We start from the raw sequence: 19,218 nt of genomic DNA on the forward strand, positions 1-19,218 counted from the left end.
ACAGAGGCACACCGCCAGGAAGTATCTAAGGCTAGATTGGAACTCACGTCTCCCTGACTCCAGCCCAGCACTTTATCCACTGTGCCAGGGTCTTCAATATACTCACAGATATCATCCAACCCCTGCTTTCAGGGAGAGGGAACTCACTACCTCCCAAAGCAGCTCGTTTTAAATTTTGAATTTTTTTTTTATACTGAGCTTTTTGTCAGCTTCCACTCAAAACTCTGAGTTCTGTGCTCTGGGACCAAGCAGAGCAAATCTAATTTCTCTTCTGTATAATACCCTTCAGGTACTGAAGACAGATAAGAGGTCCCCACAAGTCTCATTTTCTACAAGATCCCTAGATCCTTCAGAGGATCCTCAAGATGGCAGCATCTCCAATCTACTTATCATCCTGGGTTGTTTTCCAAGATGCAGATTGGAAATAGTCTTCCTAAAAATGTAGAACCTGGGGGAACGGGGTTAGGGGAAGATAGGTGGCTTAGTGGATGGAGAGCCAGGTCCAAAGATGAGAGGTCCTGGGTTCAAATTTAAGACACTTGACCCCCATTAACTAGCCCTTATTGCTCTTCTGCCTTGGAACCAATACACAGTACTGATTCTAAGATGGAAAGTAAAGGTTTCTTTTTTAATATGTGGGACCCCACTTTTTGTGGTGGCCCAAAATTGGAAAATGGGGGGTGTCCCTCAATTGGGGAATGACTGAACAAATTGTGGTATATGATGGCAATGGAGTACTATCATGCTATAAGAATGATGAATAGACAGACTTCTATCAGAACTGGAACGACCTACATGAACTGATACGCAGTGAAATAAGCAGAACATTGTACACAGTAACTGAAACATTGTGGGACAATCGAATGTGATTGACTTTGCTACTAAAAGTAATGCAATGATCCAGGACAATTCTGAGGGACTTATGAGGAAGAACACTATCCACATCTAGAAAAAGAAATATTGGAGTAGAAATCCAGAGGAAAGCATATGATTTGTCACTTGTTTATATGGGTATAGGATTTGGGGTTTTGGTTTTAAAAGATTGTTCTATTGCAATAATGAATAATATGGAAATGGGTTTTGAGTGATAATATACGTATAACCCAGTGAACTTGCTTGTCAGTTCTGGGAGGGGGGGAGGGAAGAGGGGTGGGAGACAACAAAAATCATGTAATCATGGAAAAAATTTTAAAAATAAATTAAATTAAATGTGGGGCCCAGAATGGAACACAACAGTACAGATGGAGAGCAAAGCAAAGTAGTCAGCTGTACTCTCCTTCATTCTGGACCCTATGCTTCCTTTAATGCAGCCTTAAGATGCCACTAGCTATTTTGGCAAAATGTCACACTGATGACATATTGAGTTGGTCCCTAAAAATCTCAATTTTTAAAAAAATAAACTTGATCATCCAGATTTCAACAATTGACCTCTGAACCCATGGGTAGGACTATGCATTTATTAAATTTTCTCATTCAATCGGGGTCATCATTCCAGCCTAGGCAGATGAAATTTGGGGGGCAGGATGCATCTTAGGTCACACTTCTAGTGTGTGACAAACTAGGAATAGGACCCAAGTCCTCAGGTCAGTATTCTTTTCCACTGAACAATGAGAATTGGTGGAATAGAATAGATCCTAGCCCTCTCTTTCTTTTTTAAAATTTTATTTAATTAATTAATTTTGAATATTTTTTCATGGTTACAAGATTCATGTTCTCTCCCAGCCCTCCCCCAGATCCCCTCCTGTAGCCAATGCACAATTCCTCTGCTAACACTCCCTTTCTGTCCCCATTCTTAGGATTAATTGAAGGATCTATGGATTCCTATTCTCCAATAGAGAAACGTGGACCAAATGAGTTTCTTTCTCTACAAAGAAATGGTTATATATGTTGCAGATGTATTTCTGTAACTCAACTTAGGCATCCTTTATTGATAGACCAGAGCTGTGACACGTATCACAAACCTGAAAATGGGCTTCATAAGGCAAATCAGAAGAGGGTCAAATCCTACAACCTCTGATAAGAAGGAATCCCCAGTCCCAAGAAGCTGAAAAAGTGGAAAGACCACATGTGGTGTCTTTTATAGCCCAAGATGGCAGCCTAACTTCTGTGTGGGGGGTGGGTGGGTGTGGGTGGCCACTGAACCATTTTCAAATAAAATTCAGGCTGAGATTAATTTAGAGTTTGGAAGACTCGGACCAGCTACTGGAAGGGGTAGAGGGAGGAATTGTTTTTGTCCTAGCTTTTATTATAGTTTGGACCTGCCAGTGTGGAGGAATTCAGGTGAGGAAATGCCCTCCACTATTGACCCTTGTTTTGCAATCTCTAGGTTTAGGAAATTGCTTGGCAACTCTGAAAGGCTGAGGGATTTTTCTAGCCTCAGTCAATCAATATGTGTCAAGACTGAGCTTGAACTCCTATCTTCTTGATTCTGAAGCTGGCTAGAATTGGGCAAGTACTATTGGCTAATTAAATTAGGGAATCTCAAAGAGGAGAGATGTCTGTGGTATTGTGAAAAGAGCATTGACTGAAAAGTGAGAGGACTGAGGTTTGAATCCTGGCTTTTCTACTTTCTAACTGTGTGAATTTAAGCTTAAATTACTTAGATTCTTGAAGCTTCCAGTGTCCTCTGTAGAATGAGAGTTAATAGGTCATCTTTCGGTTTTAAAGCTTGTGTAGGGCATTCCTAGTTGGGAATTCTGCTCTTCATAACTGGTACTCTCTAACATTCTATCACTGGGGCTATATTTGTAGAGAACTCTTTCCTTGTTCTTATACCTTTGCTAAATTCAGCTGTGGCTCTGGCTTGAGAAAGGGGGTACCCAGTAAGAGAGGACTTGATGGCAGCAAAGGCCTGGAAGCACACTAAGAGAAGAGTGGAGTGACACACCAAGCTAGCAAGGGTTTGTCAGATGGACAGATACAAGGAAGGGGAAGGGTGCAGTCATCCCCCTCTCCCTTCCCCACCCTTATCAGAATTGGGTCTGGAATGTGAAACATTCCAGAACTTGAGAGTTTGAAGGGACTTCAGGAACCATTTGTCCAATGCATGAAGGAAGCCCCACTGTAACATACTCAACAAGTGACTGTTAAAGGCATCCAAGGAAAGGGATACATCCCACCCCAACCCCTCCCAAGGCAGTTCATTCCAATGGAGATAGCTCTAATTATTAGAAAGGTCTTTCCTGACCTCAAGCCTAAATTGCATCTTCCATGCACTGTTCTTGGTTCAGCCCTTTAAGACCAAACAGAGCCAGTCTAATCCCTCCTTTTCCTAACAACTTTTTAAATATTTGAACCCAGCTATCACGTCCCCACTGAGTCTCTCTTTCTCCAGGTTAAACATATGCAGTTCTTGAGCAGAACCTCATATGGCTCCTATTCAAGGTCCTTCACTTCCTTGCTACCCTCCTGAAAGCTCTTCCCCTCCAAATCCAGCCTAAGATCCAATGAGCTTCTTTGGCTTCCAAAATACACTATAGACTCATGTTGAACTTACAGTTCATTCAAAATCCCGAGTGTTTTTAGAATTATTGTCTCTCCATGCCTCCCCATCTGTGTCCAAGTGAAATACTTTACACAATTTTATCCCATTATAGGGGACTAGAGAGTTCAGTACTCTTAGAGCCGATCAAGATCCCTTTAGACCCTGACTACAGTCCGTTGTGTTAGCCATCTCACCTTCCTTTCTGTGATCTGCAAATTAGATGAGCACACCATCTATGGCTTTATGCAAATCATAGATAAAAATGTTCAGTAGCATAGGACCAAGCACAGATCCCTGAGGCACTCCCCCAGTGACCTTCTGCCACATTGATATTGAACTCTTCATAGTTAAGCTTTGACCCTAGCCATTTAGTCAGTTCTGAATCCAGAAGATTGTATTATTAACCAATTAGTCCATCTTTTTCACAAAAATAGTATGAGATACTTTATCAAAAATTTCGCTAAAATCTAGGTCAAATATATCCCCAGGATTCCTCTCACTTACTAGTTTAGCAATCCTGTCTAATAAGGCTAGGCTAAGATCATCTATTTTTTTAAACTCTACCTTCCTCCATCCCAGTAACAACTCTAAGACAGAAGGGCAAAGGCTAAGCAAACAGGATTAAGTGACTTTCCCAGGGCCACAAAACTAGGAAATATCAGAAGCAGATTTGAACCCAGGACCTCCCAGCTCCAGAGTTGACTTTCTATCCACTGAACCACCTAATTGCTCCCAAATAAGCTATTCTTGATAAAAGTCATGCTGGTTCTTTGTAACGACCACTTTCCTTTCTAGACATTTCACCAACCATCTCTTAAATGACCCATTCTAAAATTTTTTCAGGCATCAAAGCCAAGCTCACTGGCTTATAGTTTGTAGACTCTTCCTTTTTGGAAAATCTGGACAACAATGGACATACCAATCTTATGGTACATTTTCCTGTTTTCAATGATCTTCCAAATATCACTGAAAATAGCTCAGCAATGATATCTGCCAATTCTTCTAGGACCAGATGATACAGTTCACCTGGTCATAATGAATGACTTTATTTAGGGTAAGTAGGTATCCTCTTGATGTTTCTTTTATTTATCTTAGATATTCATCTTCTTAATGGTTTTTGTTCTGTCATTTCCAGCATAAACATCTCTCTCCTAAATTACCTAAGGCAGACTACTGTAAAAACTTCTATGGGACACTGGCTTCTGTTTTCTTCATCTCCAAGAGTCTATCTCCTTAACAAAATTGTGAAGAGAAAATGGATTGTATTTAGGATCCATCATCCTTCCTTTCTACATTCCTCTCTTTTCCAGACACAAGAAGCCTGGTTTGGAGGAAAGAGTAAAGGAGAAAGACATTCATTCTGAACTTGGAGATCTGTTTAGAATAGAGATAGAGAAGGAAGTTTTTGTTAGCCAAACAGAATAATAAACAACTCTGTTTCTGCCTCTCTATCTCTTTCTCTCTTTCCCTCTGTCTCTTTTTTCTCTTTAATTCTCTATCTCCATCTTTCAGGGTCTTTCTATCTCTGTCCTTTTCTCATCTCTGTGCCTCTCTCTGACTGTCTCTCCTCTATCTCTCTATCTCTGTCTCCTTCTCCCTCTCTTTCTCTGTCTCTTTTTCTCTTTCTGTTTGTCTTTCTATCTTTCCTTCTCTGTCTATATTTCTCTCCATCTCGCTGTCCTTCCCCTTTTCTCTCTCTATCTCTGTATTTCTCTCTCTGTCTTTGTGTGTCTCTCTCCATCTTCCTCTCTCCGTCTCTCTCCCTTTTCTTTCTGATTCTCTCTCTGTCTATCTCTCTGTCTCTGTCTCTCCTACTGCTTTCACTTTTTCAAAAAGTGAAACTCATTTTGTTTGGTCCCAGAAGGCAGAACCATGTGGAAGTTGCAGCGACAAATTTAGGCTAAAATGAGGAAACATTTCCTAACATTAAAGGATACCCCAAACCAGGGTGAGTTTCCTTCAACCAGTGTGGGTTCCCTTTCACTTTAGACCTTCAAACAAGTGTTAGATGTCAGAAAGGGATTCCACTTCTGCTACAAGGCTGATCTCAGACACAGAGGCAACATTGGAGGCCATTTAAGCACACTGTCACATCTCCAACAAAGCTGGAGTATGTTGATAAGAAAATGCTAGTGGGGAGAGTACTAGCAAAGGGCCCCTGGGATATCAGCTGACCCAGGACCCCCACTTTCACCCAAAACAGCAAATTAACAAGCCACATAGGTAGACTAGACAGCTTCCTGGCACAGATGGCATTGTGCATGAAGTTACAGCTATAGGACTACTTGGACCTTCTGATCTGTGGCTAGTGGGTCCTGCTACCTGGTAGCATTCCTGACTGAAGGCAGCACAATGAATGCCTCAGGAGAGAACTCCGGAATGAATGAATACCTCATGAGGGCATATCTGAAGACCCATCCCTATCAAAGGTCAATGTCTTTGCCTGCTTCAACAGTGGAGCAATTCAGGAGTATAATGTGCATAGCATCTTCCAGGAAGGGAGCCAGGATGTCCAATGGGATGAAACCACCCTCTTGACTAATTCCATGAAAAACTAAAGGATCCTATTTGATGAAAGCATAGTTGAGGGAAGGCAGCTGAATCCTCTCAGGAACTCACTAAAGAAGCCACTGAATTAAGTAACACTTTTGCTCCTACCCTAGGAGAACCACCCTTTGTGCCCTAGCTATGGATGGCCTGCCATGCTCAATACACAAGAGCTGATTCAGGGAGGCAGGGCCAAGTCCCAAATGATACTCAGGGACGTCATTCCTAGCCTGCAGGTCAATTGTCCCCTGGGGTCTCTAGAGAAACAGAAGAGGAATCCCAGCCCTAGATGGTTCCTTCAGCTACAAACCAGCCAGCCAGCCATTTTTGCCTATCAATTGGATGTTCCCCAATAACCAGGGAAAGGTCTAAGCCATCATGGCCTCATTTACCAAGGTGCTTATTTTCAACAAAAAATGTGTCAACCAGAGAGGGGCACATGCCAGTACTAAATATGGAACCCAATTATTCATGCAACAAGTTTATGTTAGCCTCCTTCCATCCTCTACCCCACCTTTAAAACAAACAGAAAAATCCCATTAGAACTAATTACAATTTAGTATTTACATTTTTGGACTTTACCCTGGCACCACAAGAAAAAGTTTCTAGTTCACCCCAGCCCATATTGGTTGAGATTGAAACAATGGTTGGGCATACCTTGATGTCCAACCTGATAACCAATAGGTCCTTTCCCTGTGGATGCAAGTAGGAGAGCTTCAGGAAATGGTGACTTTGGGCTTCCCAACTCCCTTCTATTCTTGCTGATGCTCCGAACTGTGTGGTTGAGATGTCAGGAGTCCTACCTTGCTTGATGAACTGGAAAGATTATAGTTGAGGTAGAGGACACTATCACTAGTCCATCCATCTCAGAAGGCTTTTAGACCTCTTGTCCCTTGCCTAACTCAGCCTAGCTTAGCCCAAGCCTAACTCAGAGTCCACAGCCAGCACCAGGAGTTCCCAAGTGGGAATCTCTGGACCAGGAACAGCCACCCCACCAGAATATCTGCATTCAATTAACTGGCCTGAAGACTCCAACTCTGAGTCAAGGACCAGGAGGCACAGGTTTGGGAGACCCAGATTTAGAGTTGGAAATGGTAAACATCATCCAGTCCAGTCCAGCCCTCTCATTTTACAGATGAGGAAACTGAGGGCAGGTGTGTGTGTGTGTGTGTGTGTGTGTGTGTGTGTGATTGGTGGCAAATCCAAGCAGATTCAAACACAGGATCATGCAATTCTTCCCCTCATAGTAGTTTACAAGCATTATTCTTTAAGGACAGGTCAGAGTGTGCCTGGATAATGCACTGCTTTATTCAGTCCACCCTGGCAAACACATCTAGTTCATCAGAATGACTGAGCTGGCACTGGGAGCACCACCTATTGGGCAAGACTGGAAAGTGCCCATTCAGCAAGGTCGAGTTCTTGGGTCATGCCTTGGGAGATGAGTGTTGGGATGGAACGGGGCACATGCTGCCAGACAGAGATAACAAATTGGTTGGCTTTGCAGAACTGATGTTTTTTCTCTTTCTTTTTTGTTCTTTGTTCAAAGAGATGGGAAACTCTTGGGGCAGTGATGGTAATGAATATATTTTGAATCGAAGGCAAAATAACAACAGAAGATAAGAAATATAAGATTTTTTAAAAGTATGACACCCTGAAAGCTAGGTACAATTTTAACAAGGGGTTATAATATAAATATACAATATAAAAGGGGTTTGTGGGATAATATTTGCTGTAAACCTCTTAGGAACCTCTAAAGTCTCCCAAGCTAGATACAAAGCAGAGAGAGTGCTGGCTTTGGATTTATGGAGATCTGAGTTTGACTACTGCCTACTACCTGTGTGACAGTGGGCCAGTTCCTTTATTTCTCTGAGCCTCATTTCCTCATCTATAAAATGAGAGTTGGGTTCAGTTGCCTACTGTGGCTCTTCCAGCTCTAGATTTGTGATCTTTTGAACTTCTGGTGACTTTCCATTGCAAAGAATCAAACAAGACTTAACGATATTTTTCTACCTTGTCCATTCTAGTCTACCCAGTTCCTTTTGATGTTATAATATCCCAATTATAATTCTTTAACTAAAGCCCTTTGCAGCCTGGTCCCAAACTACTTTTCCATCCTTATCACACATTATTCTCCTCTATACATAGAGTAGGGAGGGAATGAGCAGCTCCTAAGCACCTACTATGTGCAGGGTACAATGCTAAGCACTTTACAAATATCATCCCATGTTTGATCCTCAAAACAATTGTGTGAGATGGCTGCTATTATTATCCCATTTTGCAGTCGAGGAAACTGAGTTGGTGATACCTGAGAGGCATAAAGTCGTGAAAGAGAATCCTAGGTCCAGATCCTGAAGACAGAAATTCCTGGGAGACTCTGTCAGATAGAGAATCCCAAGAAAGGGAAACAAAAAGGCTTCAGAGTCCATGGGGTGAGGAAAGGGGACAGAGCAAGCATGCCAATTCCTCCCTGTTCTGTCTGCTTCCCCTTCCTACCTCAACCCCTTTCCACCCTAAGCCATCTCTTTCTCCCCACCTTTTCACCACTCCCCCACCCAAATCCATCCCAAAGTCCTGGAACTATTTACATGCCTAATTCTAAAGTTTTAGCTGTTCTAGGAATCTCTCCCTGGGTTTTTTTTTTCCTTCTTCTTTTGCAATCTCCAAGAAACTTGATCTGCCAGATGGGTGGGAGAGATTATTGTTTTGTGTCTGACATCTGGATTTCATTAGTGGCCTCAAGCATGCTGAATCAGGAATGGTTGCTTCCCGCGGGACAAGAAGGACTTTAAAAACCCTTGGAGTGGTCTAGGACCTTCTTCTGAAACATCCCCCCAACACGCATCCATGCACATGCTCACACGTAAAAATGTGTGCCACAGGTGTGCGTCTGGGGAGGGGCACTCCCAAACCCCAACGGGTGCCTCCCTGGAAAGAATAAACAAACTCTGAAAGATGGCCGGCCAAGGAGGGGGTAGGCGAGCAGGCGGGCCAGAGGCTCCCCCTCCCCCTTCCTTGCTCAGGGAGTTTGGGCATCCTGCCATCTGGCCACTGGTCCCGCCAGGCTGAGCACTTGGCTGCAATTGGGGGTGGAGGGTGGAGGGAGAGCACTGGCAGAGGGATGCAGGGTCTTGGGTAAGAGCTGCTGACACCCCACCCCCTGCACCCCAACCCCGGGGCCTCGGATTCTATCAGGAACAAAATAACAAGATAGGAATGAAGGAAGTGGTTGAGGGCAAAGCCTCAAGCTGAGAATAAAGAGACCCCAGTTCTGGTCCAGGCCCTGCCACGGACTAGTTTCACAGTCCACTTCACCTGGCCCGGCTTCGATGTCTTCCGATGGATCATCCTCAGGATCGTCCTGCCTACCTTGCCAGGGACCTGCCCAAGGTCACACAGTAAAGGGAAGCCTAACAGAAAAAGCCCTATGCTCTGCACCGAGTGGCCTCTTTCCTTCTAAACAGTGGGATGGCTCCTTCAGAGCCCCTTCCCGGGGTCACCGAAACCTCCTACAAAAGCAGAAATCCACAATTCCCCAGAGCGGGTTTCCTACCACCATCCTAGCATCTTCCATGGGCAGAGCGACCGTCTTCCCCAATCCAAATTCGGAAAACTTGGTCTGACAGGATTATTTGTTCTGTGCATCCATGAAATCCGGAAATCGCTTCAGGTTTTATCTTCGTGTACACCGTGCGGTGCAAGCGCCTTGAGGGGGTTCTACCAGTCCTCCCCATCATCCTGCTCCCCATCCCATAGAGCGCGCGTGCCCAGCCACAGGCACAACACGGGATGGGATGGAACACCACGGCTCTTCTGCGTCTCAGGGCTGCCCTTAGCAATCGTTTGGGGCTTTTGTGTTTTGATTGGAACGTTTACTGACTCCATTCATTCAGGTCCTATTTCCTAAATAATTGGATTCGCAGGACATCTCCATGGCTCCTGAGGACAACCAGACCAGAATATCTGAAATCAAGATCAGCTTGTTAAAAAGCCCAGAAGGCAGGGCAGCTGTGGCTCAGTGGATAGAGCCAGGCTTAGAGATGGTAGGGCCTGGGTACAAATCTGGCCTCGGACTCTTCCTAGCTGTGTGACCCTGGACAAGTCACTGAACCCCATTTGCCTAGTCTTCATTCTTCTGCCTTAGAATTGTTACTAAGACAGAAGGTAAGGGTTTAAAAAAATAGTCCAGAAGGCATGATCAGTGCATCCGTGGGGAATAGCTTCAGGGACAATAGTGGCAGAGTCCACACCGGACTGTCTCTTCCCAGGACTGATGTCCTCCTGTCCCCTAAAACCTATCCTTGAGGGTCCTTCAGTCTGCCTGGCCTCCAGCTTTTTCTCATGAACATCTTCATGATGCCTGACATGTAGGCATGTTCCTTCACAAACACACACACACACACACCTGTTCAATGTCAAGGACCCTCACACTCATGCACACAAGCACACACTCATGGCCTGGAAGTCTGTGAGCACAGCCTGTTCAGAGCAAAATGCCCCAGCTGTGGTTGCCAAGGCCCCTGCCCCTGTATGCTGAAGCCGTCTAAGTTACGGACTGGCTAGCCGAGCATTAGGAAGAGCCAGCTGTTCACAGGTTGAGCAAGATTCTGAAATGCAGATGTTGGGAAGGGGCCTTTGATGTCCCAGACTCCTGGGTAGCTTCCATCTGAAATGAAGTTATAAAACCAACCCACCCCATAACCCTGATGTACCCCTAGACAGCTGCCACCCTGAAATATAAAAGGGAACAACTGGGTAAAAATAGAGGCAGCTGCTCTTTGCATGACCCACACTCGGGCAAATCCTCTTATCCTGTGATACAGTAAATTCATTCAGAAATACTGATAGCACCCTTGCACAAGTGCATCTAATCTGCATTACCCTAGGGGACTTCCCCCCCAACTCCATCCCATCCCTCTCCCTCTCCCTTTCCCTTTCCCTCTCCCTCCCTCCCTCTCTCTCTCTCTCTCTCTCTCTCTCTCTCTCTCTCTATATATATATATATATATATATATATATATATATGTCTCTCACACTCTCTCCCTCTCTTTCTTTCTTTCTATCTCTGTCTGTATGTCACTCTGTCTTTCTCTGTGTGTCTGCATCTCTGTTTTTCTGTTTCTCTCTTTCTGCCTCTGTCTCTCTTCTCTATCTGCATCTCTCCTCTTTTTCTCTCTCTTTCAGTCTCTCCTCTCTTTTTCTCTTTCTCTCTGTCTCTCCTCTCTGTCTGCATCTCTCTCCTCTCTTTTTTCTCTTTCTCTCTCTCTCTGTCTCTGTCTCTCCTCTCTGTCTTTATCTCTCTCCTCTCTCTTTTTCTCTTTCTCTGTCTCTCCTCTCTGTCTGCATCTCTGTCTCTCCTCTCTCTTTTTTCTCTTTCTGTCTGTCTCTCCTCTCTGTCTACACCTCCTCTCTCTTTTTCTCTCTCGGTCTCTGTCTCTTATCTCTGTCTCTCTCCCTCCATCTCCATCCCCCAGCATTTAGGTTTCTAAGAGGCACCCTAGGCTGGAGCTTGGCTTAACATTTTTATTTCCTCCTGCCCTTACTCTCTGGGTCACCTCTGGCCACTATGTGTTTCAGTAACACCCATGGTTTTTTAAAGTGTGTAGCGTTGCATTTGCGTAGTTTACAGGCAAAGTCCAAACTCTGGTCATTGCTGGAATGGTCCAAGTAACATATTCACTTTTTTGGAAGAAATACAGGCCAGGCTTTGGTTATTCACTGGGTTCAGAGTGGTCTCCTCCACACTCAAAAAGTGCTAAAAAAGTACCCGGTGCCAGTAGAATGATGGAAACCTTGCAAATTCTGGCTGGTTCTTCAGAGATTTCCCTTTAGTCAGGTCTCACTGGCTCTTGCTGACATTAGCAAGAGTTCAGGCAAATTGGATCTTTAGATTGCAGTGTGTCCAGTCAGCACTGGCCCCTTGCAAGACTGTGAAGCTTTGTCTTTGGCACCCTCCCACCCCAACATTCAATGCTTACTTACGCCCACCTCAGGCACCCAACACCCTTTTGGCTGCTTAGGACCATTTGTCTGCTCTCCACAGCAAGCTAGCTTTCCCTAGTTATTGCTTTATGCCTTGGAGCCTCTCTGTCCTAGCTTCTTTTCAGTCATAAAGTTGGAAAGAAGTGAATAAACTAATTCACACCAATCTATTCATGTCTGATGATGCTTCAACCATATGACCCCAACCAGGGAAGTCTGTATTTTCACAGGGATTCTCTAATGGTACCAGAAGAGGCACAATAGTTATTGAAAGTTGGGAGGGAGTATCTTTAGGCACTCTGACTCACTAGAATGGCTTTGGTAGGGAGACCCAGTCCCTAATAACTGTTAACAATTGTTTGTCGAATTAATATATTTAAGCATTATACCTGTATTGAGAGAAATACAAGTGTGTAAACAGAATACTCTCCTTGGCCTTCTTGGCAAATGCCCATAACAAACAGCTATAATGCAACAAAAAATGTGATAAATGAAAAAAGAAGGAGCAAACAAAGTGGCTAGTTCTGAGGAAAGATGCTCTCACTTCTGACTGGAGTATCAGGGAAGGTTTCATGAAGCAGGAGGCATGTGACATAAGCTTGATATGAGTAAATAATGGCATACTACATAAAAAGCTGGCCTCAGTCAAAAGGACTTGGGTTCAAATCTTGCCTTGCTTTATCCTGATTGTAAGACCATGGGCAAATATCCTAGATAAAATGACCCAGAGAACTCTTTAAAGACAGGGAGCTGCAGCAGATTCTGATCTTACATTGTGGGGGTTTAAGTTTCCTTACTGGGAGTTCCTTCCATGGATGGATCCTTCCAGGGTTGTTTTAAGGCTCAAAAGAGATGGCACATGTGCATATCCCTTTGCACACTTTAAAGTGCTATCCTGAGGCTAGTTATTCTTAGGAACTCATAGATCTGGGCTAAAAATAAACAGGAAAAAGGTAAATAAAAGAAAGAAAGACAATTCTAAGTTGCAGGGACTATTGGCCACAAAACCAGGAGAGTTTAGGATAGAATGCAATGAGTAAGCAGTGGAAAACAGGAATCCAGGATAGGCTTTTGAACAAAGGAGTGATAGGATGAAACTAATAGCACTAGAAAGCATGGACTTGCAGGTGGGAAGACCGAGGAGTTCCCTAGTATGTTTAACAATACCGTGGAGGTAGCTGTTTATCCCACATCTGGGGATGCCCAGAATGTTTAGCTAGAACCCACCTATGATCCCCAGCATTCCGGGGGAGGGATACCATGGAGACACTGAGCAGTGGGCTGGGGAATCCAAACCATCCACCACTGCTACAGGGTTTCTGAAGCAGGGATGCAAACTTTGTATCCTCAGTCTCCAGCCCATCAGTTGACTCTTTGAAGAATGGAACTGTGTCTTTTGTTTCTATATCCCCCAAAGTGCTTGGCTAGGTCTGTTACAGGGCTAATAAAAGCCAAATAAATAATTGCCAACAAGGGAAGAAGAAAGTAGAGCTCAAGCAGTCCCAGAGCCACAGGAGAAGTATGGATATCACTGCTGAAAGTTTTGGGCACAGTAGCCCTTCAAACGTTTGCCCAATTGAATTGAGTTAGCTACTCATTTGAATTAATAATAATATGAATTGTTGTTCATCAGTGCTAATAAGAAGAGCTGGCACTGACTGAATCCAAAGGAGAGGAATTCAGAGCCTGCTGCCACTGATCTCACTCCCCCTAAAACAGCTAATCCACCCCCTGGATAACTGGGAGTTGATTAGATCTTTGTGCACAGACTTCTTTGCCTCTCTCTGCCATCACTCACTCAGTCACCCCTGGTGGATGAGAACTCTGTTTCTCATCTGCCTCTCAAACTGGCCAAGGCCAAGATCAAGGCCCATCTTGAGCATGTGAGGTCGGGCAGAGCTTCTCAGAGCATTGATCCCCTGCTGGAGTCAAGGGTGAGAGATAAGAAGAGGAAAACTCCAGACCAACTCATAGCTAAGCCATCTTGACACATGTGGACTTGGCTAAGAAGATTTTGCTCCGGTGGGCTGTGCAAAAGGTGCCCAAAGGACCTCTCTTTGTTGATGGGCAGCTCCAGGGTCCAGAATCAAAGAGGATTCCCTTGTTGCCTGCTATTTTACTTCATTTGTAATTGGTGGAAGGGACTCATGGAACTTAGGATGGAGGCTAGTAAATTTATTTCCACAGTACTTCTGAGGTGCCCAAGAACCCCCTTGCCCCTTCCTCTTTTGTTCCATAGTAGAAAGACTTTTTTCCATTCCCAGGAAGCCCCCTTTCCCCTGATATATCTGAGCCTTGCTGGCTTATAGACAGTCCTTCCCCTCGAGCATGAGCCTTTCTGGGCTGTGGAGATCTACTGATTCTCTTAGGATTCCCCAGAAGAATAGTGGTTGTAGGATAGAAAAGGTGGGGAGGTGAGGGAGCTGAAATATAAGGGGAACACCGAAACCAAGCACATCTGGATTCCTGGAATCCACCCCACATTCCTTCCCAGTGACTGAGAAGAGGCGGGGGCCTTGGGAGAGTGGTGAGGAGGCTGCAGTGTTTGCCAGCTCCCCTCCCACCAGGGCCAGCACCCAACCTGAGCCAACAGGAAACCTGGCCATGGATCCTTCAGGAGGAAAGGGGGGAAAGGAAGGCCAGGGGAGGCTTTGGAAAATTGTCCCCCATTACCTTTCTGCTGGGTTCAGGAAACTTAGAATTTGTCTTGAGTCTTCCAACTGGACCAAGTTTACTGCTGGGAGTCCTGCTCTGGCCTTCCTTCTTGGCCAGGACACTGGGACTAGGATTCCCAGGATTCAAACCCCCAAACTACTCCCCTTCTTTCCAATGTGTTGCAGCAAAACACTTGCCAATTCCAGCCAATATCAAGCTGGAAGAGGAGAATGCAATCATCTTTACCCCATCCTCTAACACTGTCAACTTCTTTCTTAGCAAGGAAGGAAGGAAGGAAGGAAGGAAGGAAGGAAGGAAGGAAGGAAGGAAGGAAGGAAGGAAGGAAGGAAGGAAGGAGGGAAAGAGGGAGGGAAGGAAGGAAGGAGGGAAGGAAGGAAGGAGGGAAGGAAGGAGGGAAGGAAGGAAGGAAGGAAGGAAGGAAGGAAGGAAGGAAGGAAGGAAGGAAGGAAGGAAGGAAGGAAGGAAGGAAGGAAGGAAGGAAGGAAGGAAGGAAGGAAGGAAGGAAGGAAGGAAGGAAGGAAGGAAGGAAGGAAGGAGGGAGGGAGGAAGGAAGGGAAGAAGGGTGGAGGAAGAAAAAATGAAGATACTGGAGACACTACACAGGAAACTCAGTTTTGGAAGCAAGCAATGTTCAAGGTCAGATGTCTCCTTCCCATCCATAGTGAATGATAAACTTTTCCAATGATTTTAGACCCAAAAGACCAGAGAGTCCTCATTAAAGGATGGAAACCTTAGCCAGAGTGCTCAGGCAGCCTGGTCCTTACCTGGGGGCAATCTTTGATGTAGTGCCCCTTGTTGAAGCAGAGGTGGCAAAGGTAATTAGGGGGTGGCCTCTTGCTGGGCTTGCGGGCCTCCGAGGAGAGGGACAAGTCGGAGAAGTGCTCGGTGAGGGAGCTGAGCCCATCTACGATGTTGTTGAGAGAGCCATAGGGAGACGCGCTCTTGTACAGGCTGCTGCTGAGGGCCTGAAGAGAGAGAAGTTGAGAGGTTCATAGAATTTCATGCTAGAAGGGACATTAGGGACCACTTAGTCTAACCTACTCACTTTATAGATGAGCAAACTCAGTCCCAGAGGAGAGAAGGAGTTGGTCCACCTATGGTCCCCCAGCACTATGTATCAAAGCCAGAAGATGAGAAATGAGGAGAAGAATGGGCCAGAAAAGGCAGTGAGGCTTTGGACCACTCTCATAATCCCCCACTAATCTCAATACTTAAAATGCTGGTTGGGAGACAAAAGACCTACAAGGGTACCCAGATGTTGTTCCCCCCACTTCTGGGCCCCATACCTCATTGTTAGGCCTTAATTTTTTTCCCAGATCAAACTTCTCACCAGACCCCGTGATCCCTCTTTCTACTTCCTCTGAGATGTCCAGCTGAGCAGAGGGTCCCCTTCACCCAAGTGACCCAAGCCTATCCCCTGGGAGTGATTAGTCAGTATTAATGGGCCTGGGGAGAACATTAGTAAAGACACCCAGGGCCCACCCCCACTCCCTCCTGCCAGAGCCCTCAGCATGGGTGAGATCCCTCACAGAGCAGCGGCTTTTTTTCTGTCTGGATGAGGGAAACCAGACCTCTCCGTTCTGCAGGGCTTCAGAGACAGTGGGGCCTGGCCCCCTGGCCTGATGTATACACGGTCTATTTATAGCAGCACCAGCCCAGGGCTTTGTTAGACAAGAATTTGACAGGCAGCAATGGGACGGGTAAGACCGTTTGGAAGTAGGGCCACAGCTCAACAGTGACCCCCTTTGAAGAATGGCTACCATCTTTGTTTTAACCCAGGAGAGACTGAGGCCTGAAAGCGGGGATATTCCTTGGGGTGGGAGTTGGGGGTAAGAGAAGGCCACGGCAGGAAACTCAGGCATTATTAGTTCCTGATCTCAGTTGGCTGCTAATTCTGAGATGGGCGCATGGAAGAAGGTCTCTGCCTTTGGAAAGTTCTTGGACCAAAACTTAATGCCCTATTCTGCCTACAGTCATGAAGATGGTGGTGACGATAGCCAAGGTCTTGGCTCACAAGGAAGCTTTGAAGGCCCAGGAAAGGGAAGTTGGCCATGGATTCCCCGTAGGAGATCTTCATCTCCAGGTCACTTCATTCTGCATTATCCCCACCCCAGAACCGAAGCCTCAGAACAGCTGTTCATTCTATCAAACAGCACAACCACGCTGAACTGCTGAACTATAACCTCCCAGGAGGTGGGAAGAGAGCAAATGGTATCCCACACCCTGCCTTTCCATGATTTAGGGTTTAATATTAGTCACCTCCAAAGAAATCCAGGCATCTGCCAAGTTCATCTTTCCTTTTTCATTGCTTCCAAAACTTTGAAGGTCTTTGGAAAACAACAGAGGGCAAAGAATGCCAGCCTGAGACCCAGAAGAGTTCTATTCTACTTCTGCTGCCAAAGAGCTGTGTGAGCTTGGGCAAAGCACCTACCTGTAGTCTAACTGGCCTCAGTTCCCTCATCCACAAAATGGAAATAATCATATCTGCCCTACCAACCTCACCTCAGGGCACTAATGAGGCCATCAAATGGGCCAATAGAAAAGAAAGGACTTTACAAATGATAAAGTATTGTACGGTACCATGCAAATGACCTGCAGAGGCTCTCAGATTCATTTTTAACTTCCCTGAGATCAAGTTGTGGTTCTGACATCAAAAAGTTCATCCAAACAAGACCCTCAAACTGTGCCATGGCAAGTAAATGCAATTTCAGAAATAATAGCATCCTCCCACTTCAACATTTCTACAAATAGAGGCTTATGAGATTCAATAAAAATCAGTAATATTCTGGTGGTGGATGAGGAAACCTATTAATTGTCATTAAAAACCTCCTCCCCACTCTGGGGGCCACTTTCAGCTCCCCACAGACACTCCCACAGACAAACACTTCTCCTAGGGCTACCCCAGCCTTCTGCTCTTCTTCTACAACATTCCTCACAACTGTTTTTACATTTGCACAAGATTTTCCTGGCCCCATGGGGGAATTTGGGAGTGAGGGGCTAATTCATTTCTGTCATGGTAAAGGGGAGACTCCCAGAAGTGTTAGTCCAAATATTTTATTTCTTCTCCCCCTTCCCTTGACCAGTTCCAATTCCCCAAGTTCCTGCTCTGACCACTAAGACACACTGCCATTCCCCTGACCCCCCTCTGACCTCTTTCCAAAGCCTTCCATAAAAGGTTGGTGACCTTAGGGGTGGGTCAGCAATGTTTCCTCTCTCAAAGCTTCCAGAGGCTGCTCAGCTCCGGGAGTGTGTGGGGAGCAGAGAGGGGGAAGGGATCAAGAGAATGGATCTGGAGAATTTATTAGAGATCAAGGTGAATGGGTGCAAACCTGCACTTGGATGACTCTCCTGCCATGGTTTCCCACAGACTCCCTAGAGTCCCTTTGGGGGAAGGGGCATCTCCTGCTGTTGGACCTCTTGGGGAAAAAAAAACCCAACCTACAATCAAAACTGATGTGTTTGGCAACACTCCCCCTAAAATACAGCTTTATGGTCTATCACAAAGCCTGGGGAAAGGAGGAAGAATCTTGGAAGAGGGAGGCCAAAAAAACATTACACTGGAAAATGAGAAGAAAGCTGATTCATTCTATCCCACTGGCTGTTGTTCTCAAAGAAATAGGGCTTTCTCTGGAAGGCCCAACAGTTCCTTCTATGTCCCTACTCCCTTTGGTATCCTCCCTCTCCATCCCCCAGCCATGTCTCTCCCTTCTCTCTCTCTCTGTCTCTCTCTGTCTCTCTCTTTCTCCCTTCCTCCTTTTCTCTCTCTGTCTCTGTCTCTCTCCCCCCCTTTCTTCCCTCCCCATTCTCTCTCTCTCTCTCTCTCTCTCTCTCTCTCTCTCTCTCTCTCTCTCTCTCTCTCTCTCTCTCTCTCTCTCTCTCTCTCTCTCTCTCTCTCTCATTCTCTCCAGGATCTCACCCATAAGATGGGAGATCCACCACAAAAATGGCTCCTGGGATTTGATTTGAACCCAACCCACTGCAAAGGAATCTTGGGGAGGGGGAGAGGGTGGCAAGGGAGAGAGGAAAAAGGAATCCTCTCACTCACTCGGCCTCCTACAAAAGTGATGGAGCAGAGATTCTAAAACCAGTCTGATTTTTTTCTTCTAGATAAAAAAAGAGAGCAAAATGACTACTTGGCCAAAACTCACAAGCATCTATCTCCCTATCTCCTGAACTCCCCTGCTAATTACTACTTCTGCCATGTTTACAATTGATGTTGATGACTTGTTTGGCATTGTTTATTATCTTTTTATGAACTACCTCACCAACATGACTGTAAGTTCTTCAAGGGCAGGACTTTTATATTATACCTCACAGTATCTGCCACATTACCTGCTAAAGGGCTAAACACATCATGGGTCTTACCAAAACTTAACCCCAGATCATCCACTTCTAGAATGCCTTCTCTACTCCTGTTCAAATTCTGTGGGAAGCCTATGGGGCCCACCTCATGGGCAGCTCGGTGGTACAATAGATAGAGTATCAGACTTGGAGTCAAGAAGACCTAAATTGAAATCTGGCATCAGCCACCT

The 19,218-nt window shown here is 45.3% G+C and overlaps 1 protein-coding gene across 1 annotated transcript in view; it reads right to left on the reverse strand.

Moving 5' to 3' along the window:
- The window catches only part of ZCCHC24 (zinc finger CCHC-type containing 24), a 137,688-nt gene that overhangs the window by 106,072 nt on the left and 12,398 nt on the right, over nucleotides 1-19,218 (reverse strand). Inside the window, 1 exon segment of the mRNA XM_001364865.4 lies at nucleotides 15,451-15,651. Coding sequence (XP_001364902.2) covers nucleotides 15,451-15,651 — 201 coding nt within the window.

The sequence above is a fragment of the Monodelphis domestica genome, chromosome 1, assembly GCF_027887165.1.
Source record: "Monodelphis domestica isolate mMonDom1 chromosome 1, mMonDom1.pri, whole genome shotgun sequence".
Taxonomy (NCBI): domain Eukaryota; kingdom Metazoa; phylum Chordata; class Mammalia; order Didelphimorphia; family Didelphidae; genus Monodelphis; species Monodelphis domestica.